The following is a 23,292-nucleotide window of genomic DNA, read 5'->3' on the forward strand; positions in this document are numbered from 1 at the left end:
CACTTTATTCATCCCACATCGGGGAAATTCACGTTACAGTACCAAGAAAACGTCATACAGATAAATAAAACTAAAATAAAAATTAGACAAATGAAAGATTAAATACAGAGAGCTATTTGCAGTGCAATTACAGTGCAATTACATATTGCACATTACAGGTAGACTGTGTAATTATATATTAAAGTATGCATAAAAATAGTTTAAGGCCTATATTATTGCACATAATTGTCAGTATTTATTCTTGACCAAGAAGGCAGTAATTTATTTTGTGACAAAATTGTAAGGATTTATTCTGTTCAGTTAAAAATGACCTTCTGGTCAGCTAGACACAGTATCTTTGTTTAAAAATTCCATTCTGTCTGAACATTGCTATCATATCATGAGAACAGGCTGTGCATCAGGGACAGCCCTGTGCTATCATATCATCAGAACATTCTGCTTATTTTGATATGAAATGTGTACTATTGATCAGAAATGTGTCTGAACAGCGCCAAGGTCTTTATTGATGTCACACTCATTTACACACACACATATCAAAATGTCATACTCTCACACACACACAGCTGCAATGATGTCATTTCATCCACACAGATAACACACATATATAAAATCCCCTGTATTTTCTTGCTTCTTTGGGGGACTTGCGAATAAAAGATTGTGAACTTATGGGGTTCCTGTGTTTTTTCGCAACTCACCCCCAGAGCTCTGGGTGACGCGAGGGGACTGATCTCGAGATGGTGTAATCGCTCCGGCTGAGCGACTGGATTGCATCGATGAGAGATGGCAGAGGTAGTAGTGGTGAAGTAGTGCAAATAATGACAAACAGGTTATTGGTGCTACATTACAAGTTGTGGGTGTTATACAGTCTGACAGCAGCAGGTATGAATGACCTGCGGTATCTCTCCTTACACCATGGGTGTAGCAGTCTACTACTAAAAGAGCTGCTTAAAGCCCCCATAGCCTCATACAGGGGGTGAGAGGGATTATCCATGATTGAGGTCAGCTTGGCTAACATCCTCCTCTCACCCACCACCTCAATGGAGTCCAGAGGACAGTCTAAGACTGAGCCAGCCCTTCTGACCAGTTTAAGTTTCTTCCTGTCCTAGGGTTAGGTTCAAAAGATCGATCCACGTTCAAAAAATATGAGATCGATTAAAAAAAATGTGTGGATCGATCTCTTCCTATAGGCACTATTTTCTCGACCGCGCAAGGACTGCTATAAAAAGCGGGTGCCGGCAAACGAAACCGAAACTTAAGAACGCGAGATGGCTGAAGCTGCACAGCTAAAATTACCGCCTGGCCTGAAAGCTGATGTATGGCATTAGTTTGGATTCAAACGTTACAAGGACAGAGACGAAGTCGACAGAACAAAAGAAGTGTGTAAACTGTGCCACATAGAGACAGAATATAGTGGCAATACAACCAATCTCCGCAACCACTTATCCAGACACCACGCCGACACAGTTTCAGCTAAACCTGCGGCAAATCAAACTGCACTGGAGAAGGCATTTGGTGTTAAATTACATGCACAAACACATATGGGGCTGTTCCTGTCAATAGGGACAGTTTTTACTTTAAAGTGACAATCCAGCAATATCTAAATAAATCGATATCAAATCGGATTGTGACCTTATGAATCGGAATCGAATCGATCCAGGAAATCTGGATCGATTCCCAGCCCTATCCTGTCCCTCTCTGAACTTCCACAGCCCCAGCAGACCACAGTGTAGAAAATCGCTGATGCCACCACAGAGTCATAAAAAGTCCTAAGCAGTGTCCTGCACACACCAAAAGGCCTCAGTCTTCTCAACAGGTGGAGACAACTTTGGCCCTTCTTGTACAGGACATCTGTGTTGTTAGTCCAGTCCAGTTTGTTGTTGAGGTGAACACCCAGGTATTTGTACTCCTCCACGATCTCAATGTCCAAACCCTGGATGTTCACTGGTGCAATTTGAGGAACCGTCCTTCTGAAATCAATCACCACCTCCTTTGTCTTGCTGGCGTTGAGACGTAGGTGGTTCAGTTCGCACCAGGCGACAAAGTTGGTGATGACCTCTCTGTACTCCAGATCGTCCCCCTCTGACACACATCCAACGATGGCTGTATCATCTGAGAACTTCTGGAGGTGGCAGCTGTCCGTGTTGTAGCTGAAATCAGATGTGTAAAGAGGAAAGGAGAGAGCACTGTACCCTGTCCTTAAGCAGTCTGGAGTTGATACCATCAGGGCCAGCAGCTTTCCTCATCTTGATCCTCCTCAGCTCCTTCAACACCTGATCAGCTGTTATGGAGAGGTGAGGGGTGTAGCCAAGGTGTGTCTCCTGTAGAGTGAGGTCGGGGGTGGAGTGTGTGGATTGGTCTGGCAGGGAGCGGAGGGGGGGTGATGTGGTGCGAGGAGGGAGCTGTTGGTGTCCGAGGTATTATTGGGGGGGGGGTGGAGTGATATCACAGACAGGTCAGGACTATGGTGAGTGGGGGAGGGTGGCACAATCAAATCTGTTGAAAAAGAGCTTCAACTCATTTGCCCAGTCCTGGCCCCCAGATACAGGGCCCCTTCCACTCTCCTTTGTGTGGCCAGAGATGGTTTTCAGGCCTCTCCATACCTCTCCGGTGTTGCTTCCCTTGAGCCACTCCTCCAGCTTCCTCCTGTAGCTGTCCTTGCCTCTCCTTATCCCCCTCTTCAGCTCCCTCTGCACTCTCCTCATCTCCTCCTTGTTGCCAGATTTAAAAACCCTCTTCTTGTTTAATAGGGCTTTTAGTTCAGAGGTCACCCAGGGTTTATTGTTGGGAAAACACCGTACCTTCCTGACTGGCACAGTGTTTTCAACACAGAAATTAATGTAATCCATGATGTAGGTTGTCAGGCTATCAATATCATCCCTGTGAAGTTCACACAACACATCCCAGTCCATGGTGTCAAAGCAGTCCCTCAGCACCATACTGGTCTCCTCAGACCAGCTCCTTACATACCTCTTGGTGGGTGGTTGTTTATTCACCATAGATATGTATGTCGGGGTTTAAGTGAACCAGATTGTGGTCAGAATGGTCCAGCGGGGGGAGGGGTGATGAACTATATGCGTCCTTGGTGTTCACATACATTAAATCCAAAGTTCTATTGTTTATCTGGTGTGGCATTTCACATGCTGAGTGAAGGTTGGGAGAGTGGAGGACAGGGAAGCATGATTAAAGTCACCAGAGATTAGTAGCAGGGACTGGGGGTGCGATGTCTGAAGCTTTGACACTGTAGTGTGCAAGAGCTCACAGGCTGCAGCAGCATCAGCCGCCAGGGGGAGGTACACAGTTATCGAGATAACGTGTGAGAATTCCCTCAGGAGGTAATATGGCCGAATTCTAACCGCTAGCAGTTCAATGTTTTTACTGTAATACTGCTCCTTTATCCTGATGTGCCCCGGGTTACACCATCTGTCATTCACAAACATCGCTATACCCCCTCCTTTCCTCTTACCACTCTCCTTGGCTTTCCTGTCCGCTCTCACGAGTTGAAATCTGTCCAGAGTGACGTGAGAGTTCATTCAGCCAAGTCTCTGTGAAGCACATATGGCTACACTCCCAGTACTTCCTCTGCAGCCTGGTTAGCGCCATTAGCTGATCCATCTTATTAGGGAGAGATCTTACATTTCCCACGATGACAGATGGTATACATAGTTTAGACCATCTTTTCTTCTCCCGGCACTTCAATCCAGCTTTGCATCCCCTTCTCCTTAATTCCATGGAGATCACCGGTCTTTCCACGGGGAGTACCTTGGTGTTGTGCAGTGCTAACAGCTGCTCCCGAACGTAAACAATGGAGCCATGGCTAAAAGGGTCCACTGATGCCGATTTAAGTAGCCCCAGAAAGAAAAAGAGAAAAATACAAATGCACAGTCTCGCGAGTAGTACATCCCTAGATGCATGCTTCCGACTGAGAGTAGTACAGAAAGAAACACAAAAAAAGTACAAAAACATACCAAAACACAAACACGCTCAGAGCTACTGCAACTAGCTGCCACTCTTGCGGCGCCATCTTTTTCCTATCGGATTCAGTTTCAGATGGTTCAAACTGATATGGTTCTACGTGTATAGCAGTAGCATGTACACACACACCAATTTCAGAACTATCGCAGTCAGATGTATTACTATCTAGAGGATCTGAAGAATCTCCAATAAATCCGAATGAAGAGGCCATTGCAACCGCTCTCGCCTGCAGAATCTGGCTTTGGTCTATAGCTGTCAAATGCCGCTTTTCCACTACAAACGCGGCTGAGTCGGGCTGAGCCGTGCCGTGCTGAGTTGGGCTGAGTGGGGCTGTTGGAGTTGCATTTCGACTACAACCGCGCTGAACCGTGCTGGCTGGAAGTGGGTGGACACATTGGGTGGAGTTAGCGAAAGTGGGTGGACGTCAGGTGATGTCGTTAAGCAGCGCAAACAGTGACATCAGTGAGCTTTTAAGCGGTAGTCTCACGACCCGGAGAGTAAACAATAAACATGGAGTCGTTAGTGTTGCTGGTCTTGGTGCTGTGGCTTGTTGTCACCGACAACGCGGACAGATACTGGCAAGAGCGTATAGATGAGGCGAGGCGCATAAGGCTTCAGAAATTCTTGTAATTCGTAATTCTTCTCCTTCCGGGTTTGCGGTGTTTACAGATCCCAGCGCGCTCGCGGGGCGTGTGTGGGCATGTGAGGACACTCCTCCTCACCAATCAGTGCACAGGGGAGTGTCTGCTCACGCCCCCAGCCTCACTCAGCACGGCTTGGCTCGCTTCAGCCCCACTCCAAAACGGTGCGAGTTTTAGGGGCTAAGCAGGGCTGAAACGAGCTGAGTCGTGCTGGTTTTTGGTAGTCGAAACGCGAGCCATGTCCGGCTGAAGTGAGCTGAAGCGAGCTGAAGTGAGCTGAAAAAGGGTAGTGGAAAAGGGCCAAAAGACCTTGACCTTAAAGTGCATCCTGGACCAATTTCGTGGGTTTTTTCATTTTTATATGAAAGTATGTCCTTTTACACACTCATCCAGAAGAGTAATTTTGCACAAGGCCATCTGTCTACAGCAGAAAAAAATAAAATAAAATGCATCTGGAAAAATCCCAAGGGAGTCTGGAGCCAGATTCGTGACGTCACGTGCGGATCCACCAGCAGGCTGAGAGAGCTTGCATGGGTTCAGTGCACAGTCTGTGTAGACCAAGTTTAGCAGCTAGCGATTTTGCACTGAAATAGCCAGTTTTCTCGCTTATTTGATAGAGAAGCTGCTGACCCTGAAAACAATGGGATGAGCCGGGATATGACATCCCCTCCTGGTGGAGCTGAGGAGGAAACCCAGGGGCTGCAAAGCTGGGGCTAAGCTAAAGGCTAGGCTAGCGGACAACCAGTGGCACTACAAACCATCCATTCCCTCCATTATCATAGGGAATGTGAACTCGCTGCCAAATAAGGTCGACGAGCTATCCGCACCGAACAACCAGCGGATTTACCGGGAGAGCAGCTTATTTATTTTTACCGAGACATGGCTAACACACCTTGTACTGGATGCTAACGTGGACCTGCGGGGATCAGGGATGTGATTTGGGGCTGGTGAAATTATCTGAAAATTTTAGCCGGGGGTCTGGGGGCCGCAGGCCCCCAGCTGGTCCAGGGCAGCGCCCTGGTGGGGGGACAAAGTAGTCAATGAACCAAAATAGTCAAATTTTGAAATGCAAGGTAGAACTGATAATGTTTTATCATATGAGACCATAAAAAGGTTTTAGAAATCTCAAAATGTAAACAAAACACGTCTGGACAAAAAAAATACGGTTTCTGTGAAATTGACTCATATACAGAACTGTACAGTGTTCACTCACTTGAGGATTTTCATATGCAAGAATAATAATCACTTTCACTAAACAACATTCACAAAAAATGTGTTTGCTGAATCCATTCAATCCAATCAGAAGTCTGTGAAGAAACCAATATCTCTATCTAATATTTCTACTCGACCAATATCATTCAATTTCAACAAGTTCTTCAATACAGCGTTAACTCACTTGAGGATTTTTCAGTTAGATCGTCGTCAAGAGTGTCATCGCCGAATCGGCGCTTGGCGAACCATATCATGCCACGTTTCCCTCTGTCTTGCCAAGACCCAGATGTCTGCAGGGGTGAGATCAAAGTTCTTGAGGAATGTTTTCCTCTGACCTCCCCGGGCTTTCTTTCCCACGATCCTTCCACTGAGGCTGAGATCTTCAAGTGCTTGTTTTCTCACACAGTGGCCAAGAAACTTGAGCTGCCGTTGATCAATCGTACAGAGTAGCTCGCGCTCCATACCAACCCGTCGGAGGACCTCTTTGTTTGTAACGTGGTCCACGTATGAAATGCGAAGCATCCTGCGGTAAAACCACATCTCTGCTGCCTCAATATTTCTACGAGTCTCAGTGGTGAACGTCCATGATTCACAGCCGTACAGAAGAATTGACCATACATAGGACTTGAGCAGCTGGATTTTGATCTTCATCGAGAGCTTGCGATCAGTGAAGATCGAGCGCATGTTGCTAAAAGCGTCCTTCCCTATTCCAATTCGTCTACGGATTTCTTTCTTACATCGCGCGTCCGAGGTGACAATGGCGCCGAGATAATTGAACGAGGATACTTGGTCAATAGAGTTGTTTCCATGGCGTAGCTGGCACGTTGGTGGGATCTCTGATTTCGAAATGACCATGGTTTTTGTCTTCTTTGTGTTGACATTAAGACCAAGGCACTGGCTGGCATCAACCGTAACATCGAAGAGGGAGGAGCTCTTCCTCGGACCAAGCCAGCAGGACGATATCGTCAGCGTATCTGAGATTGTTTATCTTGATGCCGTTGATAATAATGCCTTCAGGTCTTTCTTCAAGCTCGCGTAGGATCGTTTCTGAATAAAGATTAAAGAGGTCCGCGGACATGACACAGCCTTGTCGTACTCCTCATTTGATTTTGAACCAGTTCGTTGTGCTGCAAGCGAGACGGACGGCCGCTAGTTGGTTACATCTCCCTTGCATTGACCAAGTTAGATCACAAAATCCTCAACAAACTATTTCCTTTTTGACACGCTCATCAAACCCCATAAAAGGTGTTGGTTGATATAGACAGCAGGACGGTAGCCATGGAAGTCGGAATTCGCTAAGGAGTGTGTAACAACTCACCTGCCGAATCAACTAGCCCTGAAAATGGATGGCGCTGGAGCGTCGGGCCCATACCCGGCCGTCGCGGGGGGGGAGGCTGCTCGCGCGCGCGGCGGGGGGGGGAGGCTGCTCGCGCGCGCGGCGGGGGGGGAGGCTGCTCGCGCGCGCGGCGGGGGGGGAGGCTGCTCGCGCGCGCGGCGGGGGGGGAGGCTGCTCGCGCGCGCGGCGGGGGGGGGAGGCTGCTCGCGCGCGCGGCGGGGGGGAGGCTGCTCGCGCGCGCGGCGGGGGGGGAGGCTGCTCGCGCGCGCGGCGGGGGGGGAGGCTGCTCGCGCGCGCGGCGGGGGGGGAGGCTGCTCGCGCGCGCGGCGGGACACAGCACCCAGAGGCATTTATCATCATCATTTCTGGGGACTTTAACCATGCTACTTTGGACTCTACTTTGGCTGCTTTTTACCAGGCTGTGGATTGTATCCAGGGTTTCCCATACATAGACCATTGTGTGGTGCAGCACCACACAATGGATTCCTATCGCCACACAATCAGACTGGCGATTTTGGGGGAAAAAAAAAGTTTCCATTGCGTATCGTTCCGTTCATTCATAGTGCTCTTTCTTCTCGTTCACGCGCGTGCACACACAGAGAGAGAGAGAGAGATGGAGGGGCATGTACACAGGCCTGCAAGTCGGCCTGTTAGGCTAATTAAAAACAACGCAGCCTTCCCGATTCGCCTTCCGACCCCTCATTTTAAAAGGTAGCCTACATCGTGCTCGTGATGAGCTTCATCATAGCTTTCTTGGCTTACAGGAAACGGACATCCCTGAGTCAGGCTATAAACCAAATTTTGATGCATACAGTAGCAGCTTGACACGAGGAACCGGCCTTACTGCATTATCCCGCTTCAGCAATCACTTCCCTTACGATGGGGCACTTGAGTTTTGGGTTTTTTTTTTTCAGGAAGCCACGCAGAATTAAATGTTCTGATAGGGCATGCAGGCTTTGCACCAATTAGGGTAATGCTTTTTCATTATTGTTAGTTGCCTTGGTGTTACCTTTAGTGGTTTCTTACATCTAATTATGATATTTTATTATTATTTTGTTACATTATACTATTTATTTCATTTTAGTATTGGTTGAGGTAAGTGTTGAGTTCAATATTTAAAATAAAAACCTCCAGCTTGTTTTTTGCTATTCCTTGAATGTCAACTAAAGAATGATTGAAAGATTGCCACCAAAAAGGCAAAAAACTAAGGCAAAAACCAGAGATGCACCGATTGACGATTGGAATCGGCCGATTTTCACATGATCGGCCATGACCGGCGACCGTCCAGTCAAAATTAAAATATGCCGATTTTCTGCCGATCAAAACTTGTGTATCACAGAGATGAAAGTGGAAATACTCGTAATTCGCAACTAAAAAGACTGCAGCTACACTGGCAGCTTGAACATGCTTTCTAGTGCAATTGTGTTGCGCAGAACAGTGTCAGTCCTGCGCGCCTAACGAGCTCCGGCGCGTGCACCGTTATATATAAAAACAAAAAAAAATTATATATTTTTATTTATATATATATGTATGTGTATATATACATATTTATGTATATATACACATTTTATATATATATATATATATATATATATATATATATATATATATATATATATACACACACACACTATATTTGGATATCCAAATATAGTGAATTTTTTTTGTACCAGATATTGGATGCGAAAAGAAGAAAACGTTTGTGGTTGTGTGAATTTTCCCATTACAGAAATTAATACGTTAGCCTATTACCAAACATCTAATTAGATTTGTACAAAGAGAGAAAAAAAAAAGTGTCTGTTTTACAACCTTGGTTGCACTTGATTCCATTGGAAATTACTCTACAAATACACATTTGACAAAGATGATAGAATGGCTATGGTATAAGTATGACTGGAAATTATTTTTGTATTCTGATACTGAATGAAGAAATGGGTTGTTCTATAAGGCATAAGTTTTCAGATCTAAATAGGCTTATGAAAGTGTGTTCCATAGCAGTAGGCAAATAATATATGAGGGGGAAGTTGTTTTTGTGCCAGATATTGGATGGGAAAAGAAAAAATGGTTTGTGTGAATTTCCTATTTCAGGAATTAATATGTTAATACCAAACATGAAGAACGATTTTACCAAGAACAATGTCTTTTTGTTTGTTTTCAACCTTCGAGGTGTTAAATTTATTCCTGAAAATCTGGCAGAATGTTCTATTAAAGAAAAGATAAAAAGAAAATAGTCTGTGTGTGCTGTGAAGTGGTTTGAAAAAATGAAATCGGAATCGGCCAAAATCGGTATCGGCAGGTCACACTCCATGGGAAATCGGAATCGGCCCAAAAAATTGCAATCGGTGCATCTCTAGTAAAAACTAAACTTTAACTTCAATTTTGGTGAGTAATTTTCATAAATTTAAAAAGACAGGTTTACCACCAACATCAAGCCCAGCAAACTAATTGCCTGCCCTGTAATGTAAAGTTGGGTCGAGGAATGAAACCAGGCAGGGTTCTGGTAAAAATTGTTTTAGCTGTCTTCTCTTAAAGAACTTAAAAGAATTTAGATTGAACTGAATAATCTCAAATGCTTCTTGTAGCTTTAAAATAGTCCCAGCAGGTGACTCTGAAGAAAAATACTGTGTGTTTGAACACCGCCCACTGTAAACACTTGGCATACACCCCAATGACCGACTCCACCGACTGCCACGACACCACCGCGCACGATTCCCTCATCGGCACAGTGGAGCACCACAACTTGCTACCTGGTCTGTGGAAAACACTGGTATCTTTTTAATTTCCCCGAGGGAACCCTCACAAAGGGATCAATAAAGTTCTATCTAATCTAAGCAAGCGTATTATCGCCCAGCGCTTTCGTGTGCGTCAATAAATAACATTATCCGTGTACCACACAAACAGAGGAACACCTAATTTAGAGTATAGTCTCTTATTTCTTACCCTGGCAACAGTCAACTTGTGAATTGCCGATTTTCTTGGTCTTTTTCCCGACTCTGCTTTGATTCTCAGCTTTTTCCGGGTGCCTCGCACGAAGCGTTCCCATTTCTCTCTCATTGTCTGGTCTTTTAGAAAACGATGAGTACTAATCCCATCATGATTGGTGTTGCTACATCCTCCTATGATACATCTGTTAACCATTTCAATAATTACACAATAATGTTGAAGAAATTTGCAGAAAACCACCAGGTCGTTTTCCCATAAACAAACCAGCGCTGACGTAGGATTCAGAGGGAGGCGTCTCGCACACGACGTCACGAAAATCAATGTTTGCCGGGAAATCCAAATGCCAAGTTTTTTCAGAGGCGGACCAATTCACCTCAAATGGCTTGATTTCAACTGAATTTTTCTGGTATTGTGCAAGGTAAAAGAAAATTGCACAAAATGCAAAATGTGACATATTTGACAAAAGATTAATATAAAATAGGAGAATTACATTGATCTTGCTCCTGGCCTTTAGCCCTGAGTTAAAGAGGTTTCATTGCTGCCAGAGCTAATTGTTAGACACAGTTCTCTCTCTCCAGGGATCAGAGGCTTCGAGCTCAACACCATACGATTCTTCCAACAGCAAGACCTCCCGGTTCGGGAAACCATGCCTAAAACAGTCCCCTATGATTTCATCCATTTTCATTTTCAGTGTGTAAAGCTTTCTGCTCAACACACTGCAGAGGGGGTGATTCTGCCTGATTAGCTTAATAATAATAATAATAATTTTTAAAAATAAATAAAAACCCCGAGGAAAAAAAGTCTGTGAGAAATCAAGTCGGAATTTTGAGAAATAAAAAGTTGGAATTGCGAGGAAGTCGCAATTTAGAGAAAGAGAAAAAAACCAACCCGTGATGGAAATAAACTTGAAGTGAAGCTTTAAATACTTTCAATATACAACTAAGCAGGTTAGCCAAACTACAACTCTCTCCTGAGTGGATAAATAGTGCACTATCTAGGGTGCACACGGCATTATTTCATACTGAACGGAGTTCCTAAAACAGTAAAGTGAAGATATATTTGGGATTCGACCAAACACCTTCAGTTTAACTTACCTCAGGGTTTTAAATCCTCAGAGCCAGACACAATAACGCGTTTTTATTTTTATAACTCGAGGGGCTAAAGCGGCTCAGACGAGCAGCGGCTTTTTCTTCTCCAGTGTTTTCTGGCGGTTGGAGAAGCAGCTACTGGACGCGTTACCGCCACCACCTGGACTGGAGGACGCTTATCCCAACCTGCTTCTTCTTCCTTTTTAATGGCGGTTGGCAAACAACTTTTGGAAGTATTACCGCCACCTACCGAAATGGAGTGTGAGTCTGGATATCTAAATAATACTTAAAAAAAACCCCTAAATTATTTTAATCAGACCATATACTTCCAAGAAGTGAAACAAAAACCTTAAGCAAACTTCGCTTGAATTTTTCTGAAAAATTGTATTTATTCTTAAAGGCACACTTTCTGCCTCTAGCTCTTGGATAAGTTGCTGCCTGTCCTGGTCAAACACCCTACAGTATTCTAGAACATGCTCTCTGGTCTCAGCAGCATCACATACACTACACTTTCCATCAGCATGTTTTTTTTAAAGAAATAAAGTACTGTCCAAACCAGTGTGCCCAAACCTCATCCTCGAGATAATATCTTCCTCATGAGTGGATCTAGCAATTGGTCTTGCACCACCCACAAACCTTTGAATACTAGAGTAATACTTCCTACCAGTGATAGCATTATTCCAGTCACTTTGCCATTTTCCTTGGACTTTGACTTGACTATCGTTTTAATTTCAGATTTACTATAATGAATATCCATAGTGCTCTCAGGAGATTCACATGCCTTCTTAGCATTCTTAACAGCAAGTTCATTACCTCGTACTCCTAAATGAGCTGGGACCCATAAAAAACTAACATTTGTATCAGAGTTTAATAGTCTACTTATCGTCTGCACAATTTCTAAAACAATGTCCTGTCTGGACTGCGACATAGCACTCTGGATGCTCATCAATGCAGATGCAGAGTCTGACGCAATTAGCACCCCATTCCTTGGCCTGTTGCTCTCAACCCAGGACAGGGCAATAAGAATAGCTACTAGCTCAGCTGTGTAAACTGCAAAATCATTATTCAATCTTTTTTACAGATCTTGAGGCTAGGTATTACAAATGCAACACCAACTTTACCTTCTATTGACTTTGATGGATCTGTAAATACCACAAGTTTATCTTCATACACATCTCTAATATGATACTCAACTATATCTCTGTTGATTTCCTCATTCATTTTCAATTCTAACAGGTCTAGGTCAACTAGAGGTTCTCTCAATAGCCACAATGGAACAGCTGGATAAGACACTGATGGACACACATTAAGCAACTGGAGGCCCATTTCACTTGCTTTCTGAGATATAATTCACCCAAAGCTTCTAACTTGAGACTTATCTCTCTCTTGGTAGTGAATTAAAGAAGAATAACTTATATGATCTTCCTTTTGCCCTCTAAGGTTAGCCCAATAAACCAGGGTTAACTGATCCCTCCTGATATGAAGAGGCATTTCACCCATCTCAACCTGAATTGCATTAACTGGGGTAGTTTTCATAGCGCTACAACATAACCTCAAAGCTTTATGTTGAATAACATCCAACTTCATTAAGAGTGACTTAGATGCAGATCTGTAAGCCACACACCCATAGTCAAATACAGATCGAATGAGGCTAATGTAAATAGTTTTCAAGGCTGGCCTATTTGCACCCCAATCCACCCCATGCAAGCATCGCATCACATTTAACACTTTTTTACATTTCTCAATCATCTTCTGTGTATATGCACAGACCAGGTTAGCCTCTTATCAAACCATAGGCCTAAATATTTGAAGCAATCAACTCTTTCTAACTCTGTGCCAGATATCTTCAGCTTTAAATCTAGAGGAATAATCCTCCTGGTAAAAAATACTGTTTTAGTCTTATCTATAGAAATTCTAAATCCCCATTCAAGGGCCCACTTTTGGACAGCATCCACTGACCGCTGCATCTTATTCACAATAAAGTTAACATTCCCCGATAGCAGAGGGTCGTTGAAACGACGTAGAGTTTTGGTCAGAATGGTCGGTTTCCGTCGTACGTCAGAAAATCAACGTTGAAATGGCGCCGTGAAACGTCGATTTCTCCGCCGTCTGAGAGGGTCGATTTATCACCGTTGAATCAACGTGGGTAAAGGTCGATCTGTCGACCGTCAGAGAAGGTTGAATATACGACGTTGAACCATCGTCACTTTTGCCGGCCAGTTTTCAACATTGGTAGGATGAGCAACTGGCCCGTAGCCAGGGCGGATCGGAGGGTTCGTTCGATCCCCCCCTCCCCGCGACACCGCGCCCCGGACACACACGCCCCTCAAGATTACTCAAGATTTATTCATTTGTTCATGTCCGATGAATATACATTGATTCACATTTAAATTTACAATATCAAATCCAGACTAATCAAAAAAGAAAAGTAGACTAAGTGAGGATGAGTTAGAAAAACGGGTTCATTTCTCCTATGTTTATGTTTACACGTTTTGTTCAGACTGCTTTACACCCCAATCCAGTGGGTGGCGGTAATGCCCCCATTAGACCCCTTTCACTGACGTCACCCGAAACCGGAAGTAAACAAACCCTGCGCCACATTGGAAGACCAACAAACTCGTGATTTGGGGGAAATAACGGCAGCGCGCGGTATGTGAACCCACGAGGCACTTGGTTCATCAAAAACCTACAATGGTAAACTTTTGTGCTGTGTTAGGGTTCTAACAAAGCTGATGGGAAAGGTGAAAAGAAGTCTTTCTACAGAATACCAGCTGTGATTGAGACACAAGCAAACCAAGGAGCTTTCTGCTGGGAGACAGAGAGAGGATTTAGCTGCTTTATGCAGAGCGGATCTGAATACTTCAAGTCTATTTTGTTACTGGTAAGTCACTAGGCTAGAGTGTTGTAGAACATTTTTTTTAAATGTTTACTGAATAAAAACATCCTTAATTTTATCAAATATTCTCTACTCTATATTTCATTTCTTTCTTTTGTTTTAATTTTCCTCCCTCCATCCCTCTTTGGATTTTAAATATAGTTTTTCCCCATGTCCAAATAATGAGGTAGGGTGGCATTTAGAAACCCATAGCCTACTGCTGACTTTCTTTATCAATGCTGCATCAAATTAATTTTGGTTGTTTTTTCTGTTTCCATGTACAGGTCTGCGCCGCAGGAGGAATAGGCCACAATTATAAATAAATCATGAAATGTTTCTAAGAACTTGTTCAAGTGTGTTCTGTTCCTTATAAATGTTAAAAGTTATGCCTCATTAGATAGCTTGACAAACATTAGGAGAGGTGCATTGTTGCATGCATTTTTATATCCTGTTGTACATTAAACAGGACGTAGCCTACGCACATTGATATAAATTAAGTTTCACTTTCATGGTTGAAGTATGCATGTGTGTGTTCATCCTAGGCAAGAGCCCCGATGCTTTATTGTTAGCTAGTTTAATTTAGCCTGTTTTGCTTAATTTGTAGTCTTCCTGTTGTACATAAAACAGGAAGTAAAGTTGGATGAATCATCGCCGAAAATTCAACTATAAATCGACCGAAATACGTAGTTGAATAAAGGGTGAAAGGGGGTCTATTCTCTGTCGGCCACCAGCCACTTTTCAACGTCGTTTCAACGGAAACTCGTATGAGCAAAGCGGTGTTGAATCAACGTCGGTGATCGACGGTGATTCGACGGCGTATAGGTCGAAGAACATGCCGATGATTCCACGTCGAATCAACGACCCTCTGCTATCTGGGTTCCTACCCCTCTTCCACATAGCCCCATCATCTGCAAACAATGCAACATTAACTGATATCTGTAAATCTTTAAAAACATAATTGATCATAATCAAGAATAGTACTGGGCTGATAATACTACCTTGGGGCATACCATTCTCAACTATATACTCATTACTAAATTCTTCATTAATTTTAACTATAATTCTCCTACCAGATAAGAAGTCTCTAACCCACTGGAACATTCTTCATTTAATTCCCATCTGTTTCAACTTAATAAGAAGACGCTCTCTCCAGACTATGTCATAGGCCTTTTCAACATCAAAAAATATGGCCAAAACCGTCTCTTTATTAACCTGAGCTTTCCTTATTGAGTCCTCCAGGGCAACTATTGGATCCATAGTCCCCCTTCCCTTCCTAAAACCACTCTGGTAGTTATGTAATAGATTTCTAGTTTCTAACCAGTAGACCAGCCTGTCATTAACCATTCTTTCCATTACTTTACCCATTTGAGAAGTTAAGTTCAAGTTCAAGTCAACTTTATTGTCAATAATGCCATATGTGAAGGACATACAGAGAATTTAAATTGCGTTTCCCTCTTATCTGCAGTGCAAACAGTAATAAACATGAAATATAAAATATAGGTACAAGGTATAAACTATAAAAAGGAAAAAGGAAAAAAGGGGGAGGGAAAAAAACCGGGGGGGGGGGGGGGGGGGGTTACACACACAAGCTAAAGCTATCTAAGAAAAGACAAGACAAGACAGTGGCAATCCAGAAAGTGCAAATGTGGCAGTGTGAACAGAATCAACGGTATAAATTTAAATGTGACGAATGACAATAGAAACAGAATGAACAATGTAAACGGGAACAGCAGTCTGACATTATAGTAATTATCAGTATAAATAAATAAATGGCAGTATGAGCAGAATTTTCAGTGTAAGTATAAATATGGCAGATATGACAGTATAAACAGTGTAGCAGTGAAGTCTATCAAAGATTAAAGATGTATAATGTGTAAACAGTGTTGTAAACAGTTTTTATATAGTGCAATTAACTATTAAAAAAGGCAGTATGACCATAATTTTCAGTGTAAGTATAAATATGGCAGATATGTGAAAAGTGTAAACAGTGTTCTAAACAGTTTCTATATAGTGCAATTAACAAAAAAAACCTGTGTAGACAGTATTGTAAACAGTTTTAACGTAGTGCAATTTAATTCTGTTACAGTTCATTAAAGTGGCTGGTGACATTTGGTTTGTGTATTAAGGGAAGGGGTTACTGGCCTGGGAGGGAGTTCAGCATCCTGACGGCTTGGTGGATGAAGCTGTCTCTCAGTCTGCTGGTTCTCTCCCGGAGGCTTCTCATTCTCCTCCCAGAAGGCAGGAGGCTGAAGAAGTGGTGGTTGGGATGGGTGGAGTCACCCGCAATGCTGAGTGCTCTGCGGGCCAGGCGTGTGTTGTAAATATCCTGAAGGGAGGGTAGGAGGACACCGATGATCTTCTCAGCTGCTCTCACTATGCGCTGCAGGGTCTTCCGGCAGGATGCAGTACAACCACTGTACCACACAGTGATGCAGCTGGTCAGGATGCTCTCGATGGTTCCACGGTAGAAAGTCTGCATGATAGGGGCTGGTGCTCTAGCTCTTTTCAATCTGCGGAGGAAGTAGAGGCGCTGCTGAGCTTTCCTGGCCAGCGATGCGGTGCTGCTGCTCCAGGAGAGATCCTCGGTGAGGTACACACCCAGGAACTTGGTGCTGCTCACTCTCTCCACAGCGGCACCATTGATGGTCAGTGGAGGATGCTGGGTGGAGGATCTCCGGAAGTCGACAACCATCTCCTTCGTCTTCTCCACATTAAGAGAGAGATTGTTGTCTCTGCACCACGCGGGCAGTTTGCTCACCTTGTCCCTGTAGTATGACTCATCATTGTTGTTAATGAGTCCCACCACAGTCATGTCATCCGCAAACTTGATGAAGAGGTTGCTGTTGTGTGTTGGTGTGCAGTCGTGGGTCAGCAGGGTGAAGAGAAGGGGGCTGAACACACATCCTTGGGGGGCCCCTGTGTTCAGAATGATGGTGCTGGATGTGTTGCTGCCGACCAGGACTGCCTGTGGTCTTCTGGTCAGGAAGTCCAGCAACCAGTTGCAGAGGGAGGTGTTTAGTCCTAGACAGTCCAGTTTCTGTATCAACTGCTGGGGGATGATTGTCTTAAATGCTGAACTAAAGTCTAAGAACAGCATCCACATGTAAGAGTCCTTAGTGTCCAGGTGAGTGAAAGCTGAGTGGAGAGCAGTGGAGATTGCATCATCAGTGGACCAATTGGCCCGATATGCAAATTGGTATGGGTCCATGGAGGGCGGGAGGATGGATTTGATGTGCTGCATGACTAACCGCCTGAAGCACTTCATAATGATGGGGGTCAGTGCCACAGGGCAGTAGTCGTTGAAGCAGGATGGAGAGGCCTTCTTTGGAACAGGGATGATGGTGGTGCTCTTGAAGCAGGTGGGAACAACAGCTTGGCTCAGGGAGGTGTTGAAGATGTCTGTGAGCACTTCTGTGAGCTCCTTTGCACAGTCCTTTAGCACATGACCTGGAATGTTGTCAGGTCCTACAGCTTTGCGGGTGTTGATCCTGGAGAGGGATCTCCTCACACTGGCTGGAGACAGGGACAGCACCTGGTCATCCGGAAGGGGTGGTGTTTTCTGTGCAGGCATGCTGTTGTTGGCTTTAAACCGTCCAAAGAAGTTATTTAGACTGTTCAGCAGAGTGATATCCTTGTCACAGGTCTGTGGTTGAGGTTTATAGTCCGTGATGGTCTGTATCCCCTGCCACAGGCTCCTTGTGTCTCTGCTGTCAGTGAAATGATGGGCTATCCTGCTACTGTACTGCTTCTTTGCTAGTCTGATGCCACGGGACAAGTTGGCTCTTGCTGATCTCAGACCAGCCTCATCACCTGCTCTGAAAGCAGCATTAATGCTATAGGTCTGTAGTTACTTGGGTACTTTGCATCTTTCCCAGGTTTCCTAATAGGGATGATAACAGACTGCTTCCATTCTGCTGGGATGACTCCTTCTGTCCACACCATTATTGAATAAAGTCAACACCACCTCCTTCCCTTTATCAGTCAAATTCTCCAACATTGCATAACAGATCATATCCTTCCCTGGGGTAGACTTTCCAACTTTATTTAATGCACTATTAAGTTCTTGTAAGTTGAAAGGTGTATTTAAAATTTCCCCATCTCCTGTCTCTTCAAATAAAACATCCCTGTACTTTCCTACTGTAATTTCTCTTCCTCTTTTCTCATGAGTGAGGTTCTCTGAGCTATGCACCTTTACCAATGCCTTCGCTATGGCCTCAGCTTTATCTTTACTATTTGTAATAACTCTTTGATCATCAATCACTACTGGATACTCAAAATCCCTCCCATTGCCTCTCATTTTCTTAATCATGTTCCATACACTTTGAATTCTTTCTCCTGAATCACAAAACTTTTTCCAATACTCCCTTTTTGTATTCTTGACTGTTTGCCTCACCACAGCTTGACACTGTTTGTATTTAATCAAGTTTCCAAAATTTAGAGTTTGTTTTAAAGTTCTAAAAGCTTTATTACAGTCCCTGACAGCCCTACTACATTCCTCAGACCACCAAGGAACAATCCTTCCCTTACTACCTGACTTTGACTTGGGAATGGTTAGTTCAGCAGCCCTAATTATGTTGTTTGTAACAGAATAGCACATGGAGTCAACACTGGCATTAGCTCCAATACCCATTAGACTGCTCTCACTGATGACTTGAAAAGGTTTCCCAATCTGCTTCCCTTAAAATCCATCTCCCATTTCTTACCACCTGATCTCTTATCAGTTCTATCTCAAACTGAACCACAACAGGATAGTGATCACTACCCAGTGTACTGTAATTTAATACCTCCCAACTACATCTGCCAGCTAAAGTTTAAGAAACTATTGTGAGGTCTATAGCTGACTCATTACTTCTTGCTACATCTGTTCTTGTATACGAACCATCATTCAAACATACAAGCTCTTTTTCATCTAAAAACTCTTCAATTATATGACCATTTATATCATTTTTATCTCCCCAGAGTGAACTGTGAGCATTAAAATCCCCACACCAAATGACCTTTTCACCCAAACCCCTCCAAATGCTCTAACTCAATCTGGTTACATGGATTATAAAAATGTATCACACTCGCACTCCCTTCTTTAGTCCATACCTCAACACCTATATATTCCAGATCATCTCCTTTCCTTAGCTCTCTATATTGTAGTCCCCTCTTGACAAAAGTAACACACCCTCCACCATTACCCCCACCCTGTCTCTCCTGATACTAGAGTAACCCTTAATTCCAAAGTCCAATGAACTCTTTAGCCAAGATTCTTGAACACAGATCACATCTGGTTTTTCATTTAAATCTTGAATGAAACCTTTAAATTCCTGACCATTAGCTACGAGACTTCTAGCATTCCATTGTAAGATCACTAAGGTTGACTTATCAATGGTGGTGCAGACATCATTTCTGGGGGTTCACCCAACCTATTCAGATCTGCATATATCTTTTCCCAAGATAAATTAGTGAAATTTAAGAATGTTGCTGCAGCTTTCACTATAATTCTGATTTTCTCTGTCCTGTTTTTAGCCTGTTCAGTGCAATTTATTACATATGCTATAAATAGCACTAAACGTTCTGAATTGATCATGGTTTCATTTTGCCTTTTGTCCTTGTCAACTTCTTTCACTGTTTCAGCATAAGAGAGGTTTTTAGTTGCTCTAACCTGCTGCACAACAACAGCCTTTTTCCTCACTGGACAACTGCCATAAGCGGCTGTATGATCCCCACTGCAAGCCGCAATTACAACACTTCCTTTCCACTCCCTCTCCGCACTGGCCATACTCACGGTTCATCGTTGTCGGCAACCTTCCGTCTCGTGAGACGATGGGATGCACCTTGATTAGCACTTCTTCGCATGGCTAAACAAGCTGACGCGGGAATGGCAGTCTCTTTGGCAAGAAGGACAGATGTACAAAGATGGTTCCTGATCTTGCCAGGAAGACTTGCATGCTGCTCTCTTTCACTTTTGGTTGACACTATGTAATAGTTCGGCTTCTTTGGTCCCGCTTGCAATGGCAGCTTTCCAAGAACTTCTGGACTCGGCAGTGGTCTCCCAAGACTGTACGCTGATCCTGGCAGATTTCAAGTCGCGCTTGCAGGCGTCTTTGAAGTGGAGCCTTGAGCGGCCATGAGATCTAGAGCCTTCTGACAACTCGCCGTTGTTAGGACTGGGACTGTTTTGGCCTCTAGAGGCCACCGTAATTTCCTTTTCTGGCCATGTTTGTTTTGGGCCTCTAGAGGTCACCACTGTGTCTGTGTTTTGTTTTTGTCTTATTGCCTGTTTCCTGCCCCGCCCTGTCCTTGATTAGTTTGTGTATTTATACCCCTGAGTTCAGTCCTCTTGTCACGGAGTCTTTGTGCTGTTATGTTTAGCTCCAGTAACCTCTGTTCCGATTTCCTTGCCCGTGTCTTTGTGGTTTTTGTACTTTGCTTTCTTTTGGACTTTTTGGACTTTGTGTTTACCATTTTGGATCCTCTGAGCATTTGTATTTTTGCCTCTTCTTTTCTGTTTTTTTGGCTCTTTGTTTCTTTGAACTTTTGTTTTTTTTCCTGGTTATCTTCTGAGCGTTTGGATTATACTTTTGTTTTTGCCTTGGATTGTAAATAGTGTAAATATTGTAAATAAACCTTTTGATACTTTTTCTACTTCCGCCTCATGCCTCTGCATTTGAATCATCCCCCTGGTGGCCTAGTGGGGGTTTGCTGGATTATCACACCAGCGAACCAGGCTCGAATCCCAGCAAAACCCTAACAGAAAGACTCCGTCATGACCGACTCAGCAGAGGCTTCTTCATCTGTCTACCCGGCCAACCTTCAGGGAATGATGGCTGCGTTAACACGCCTCGGATCCACCATGGACACTCATGGACGGACTCTCGCAAGCCAACGTGAGACCCTTGCTCGCCATGAGGTACTGCTTCAGCAGATTGGGAGAACCCTGGCACAGCTGACTTCTCTGCCCCATCTCCTCCACCTGATTCTGCTCCTGCTCCACCATCCGCTCCTGCTCCAGTGCCTCCTGCCATGCTGCCTTCTTCACCTCGTGAACCCAGCCTTCCTGCACCACAGAGGTATGATGGCCAGCACAGTGAGTGTCGAGAGTTCCTTACCCAGTGTCAACTCACCTTTGAGCTTCAGCCTACCACCTACACTACGGATCACTGCAAGATTGCCTTTGTGATAACCTTGTTAGCTGGTAAGGCGCGAGCCTGGGCTACTACTATCTGGCAGAGACAGGGACCTGAGTGCTCTGATTTCCAGCTGTTTACTGAGGAGATGCTGCATGTCTTCGATCAAGCAGACATCAGTAAAGACGCAGCCAGAAAGCTCATGTCCATCGGGCAAGGGGGAAGTGTCGCAGACTACGCCATCTCATTCCGGATGCTCGCAGCAGTAAGTGGATGGAACGAGACTGCCCTGGTGTCAGCCTTCCACCATGGTCTGTCTGACCCCATCAAAGATGGTCTGGCTTCTATCGGATGCCCAAGTGACCTCGAAACACTGATCTCACATTCTACTCGTCTGGACAACAGGATGAGAGAACACCGCCAAGTACTGAGCCTCCACGGCCTCCCTGCCTCTACCTGGAGCCCGTCTACCTCCTCCAGTGACTGTCCAGAACCCATGCAAGTGGGTCGTACTCGCCTCTCCGCATCTGAGAGGGAGCGCAGAAGGAGGGACAAGTGCTGCATCTACTGTGGCAAGCCTGGTCACTTCCGAGCATCATGTCCCGAACTCTCAGGAAAAGGACCGCCCCGTCCAGCCGAGGGAGGGTTGTGACGGGGCCTACCCTCTCTCCCGGACTCCCTGGCCAAGGAATCTACATCCCGGTCTCCATCTCCTGGGGTGAGTCCGTCCACTCTTGTCAAGCCTTGTTAGACTCAGGGGCGGCTGGAAACTTTATGGATATCCACTTCGCCCAAAGCATCAATGTCCTGACTGCGCCTCTTGAAGTCCCACTGTCTGTGTCTGCCCTCGATGGCCAAGCGTTAGGTGATGGAAGAGTCACCCAAGTTACTTCTCCAGTCTTCCTCCAGTCTCAAGATCACAACGAAGAAATATCCCTGCACCTGATTCCTTCACCTGAGTTCCCAGTTATTCTTGGTCTTCCTTGACTTACCCGCCACAGCCCTCGTATAGAATGGGTTACAAGCCAGGTTGTGGAATGGGGCCCTGCATGCCATGCCTCTTGTCTGCTCTCTAGCTCTCCTGTGTCTCCTGCCAAGCCCCCTGATCTCACCGAGTTATCTCAAGTTCCCACAGAGTACTGGGATCTCAAGGAGGTCTTCAGCAAGAGCAGGGCCACCGTTCTTCCTCCGCACCGTGCCTACGACTGTGCCATCGACTTGCTCCCTGGGACTACTCCTCCTCGGGGCTGTCTGTTCTCCCTGTCTCAGCCAGAACGCAAGGCCATGGAAGAGTACATCAAGGAAGCCTTGGCCTCTGGGTTCATTCGACCCTCCACCTCACCCGCTGGTGCCGGCTTCTTCTTTGTCGGCAAGAAGGATGGGGGTCTCCGGCCATGTATTGATTATAGGGGCCTGAACAAGATCACCGTGCACAACTGCTATCCCCTTCCGCTGATGTCCACAGCATTTGACCTGCTCCAAGGCGCCACCATCTTCACCAAGTTGGACTTACGGAACACATACCACCTCGTCCGTATCCGACAGGGAGACGAGTGGAAGACTGCCTTTAACACCCCGTCAGGGCACTACGAGTACCAGGTGATGCCCTTCGGACTCACCAATGCACCAGCTGTTTTTCAGGCCCTTATCAACGACGTCTTGAGGGATATGATTAATCTATACGTTTTCGTCTACCTTGACGACATTCTTATATTCTCCAAGACCTTACAGGAACACCGCCACCATGTCTGCCAAGTCCTCCAGAGACTCTTGCAGAATAATCTGTTTGCTAAAGCCCAGAAATGCGAGTTTCATGTCCCCGAGGTCTCCTTCCTGGGATTTATCGTAGGAACGGGGCAACTCCAAATGGACCCAGCCAAGACCCTGGCCATCCGGGACTGGCCTACTCCCAAGTCCGTTAAGGAGGTTCAGTGGTTCTTAGGATTCGCTAACTTCTACCCCAAGTTCATCAGGAATTTCAGTTCCGTAGCTGCACCTATGTCGGACCTCACCAAAAGGACTGGTGGCTCCTTTGTCTGGTCCCCTCAGGCGGAAGAGGTGTTTAATGACCTAAAACACCGCTTTTGCACGGCACCCATTCTGGTTCTCC

The 23,292-nt window shown here is 44.9% G+C and overlaps 1 protein-coding gene across 1 annotated transcript in view; it reads right to left on the reverse strand.

The window, feature by feature from the left end:
• The window catches only part of LOC132874808 (zinc finger protein ZFP2-like), a 47,768-nt gene extending 37,370 nt beyond the window's left edge, over positions 1 to 10,398 (reverse strand). The window contains exon 1 of the mRNA XM_060911214.1: positions 10,102 to 10,398. Coding sequence (XP_060767197.1) covers positions 10,102 to 10,299 — 198 coding nt within the window. The 5' untranslated portion in view covers positions 10,300 to 10,398. The remainder of the gene's footprint in view (positions 1 to 10,101) is intronic.
• Positions 10,399 to 23,292: the final 12,894 nt, after the last annotated feature.

Source organism: Neoarius graeffei, chromosome 27, assembly GCF_027579695.1.
Source record: "Neoarius graeffei isolate fNeoGra1 chromosome 27, fNeoGra1.pri, whole genome shotgun sequence".
NCBI classification, from domain to species: domain Eukaryota; kingdom Metazoa; phylum Chordata; class Actinopteri; order Siluriformes; family Ariidae; genus Neoarius; species Neoarius graeffei.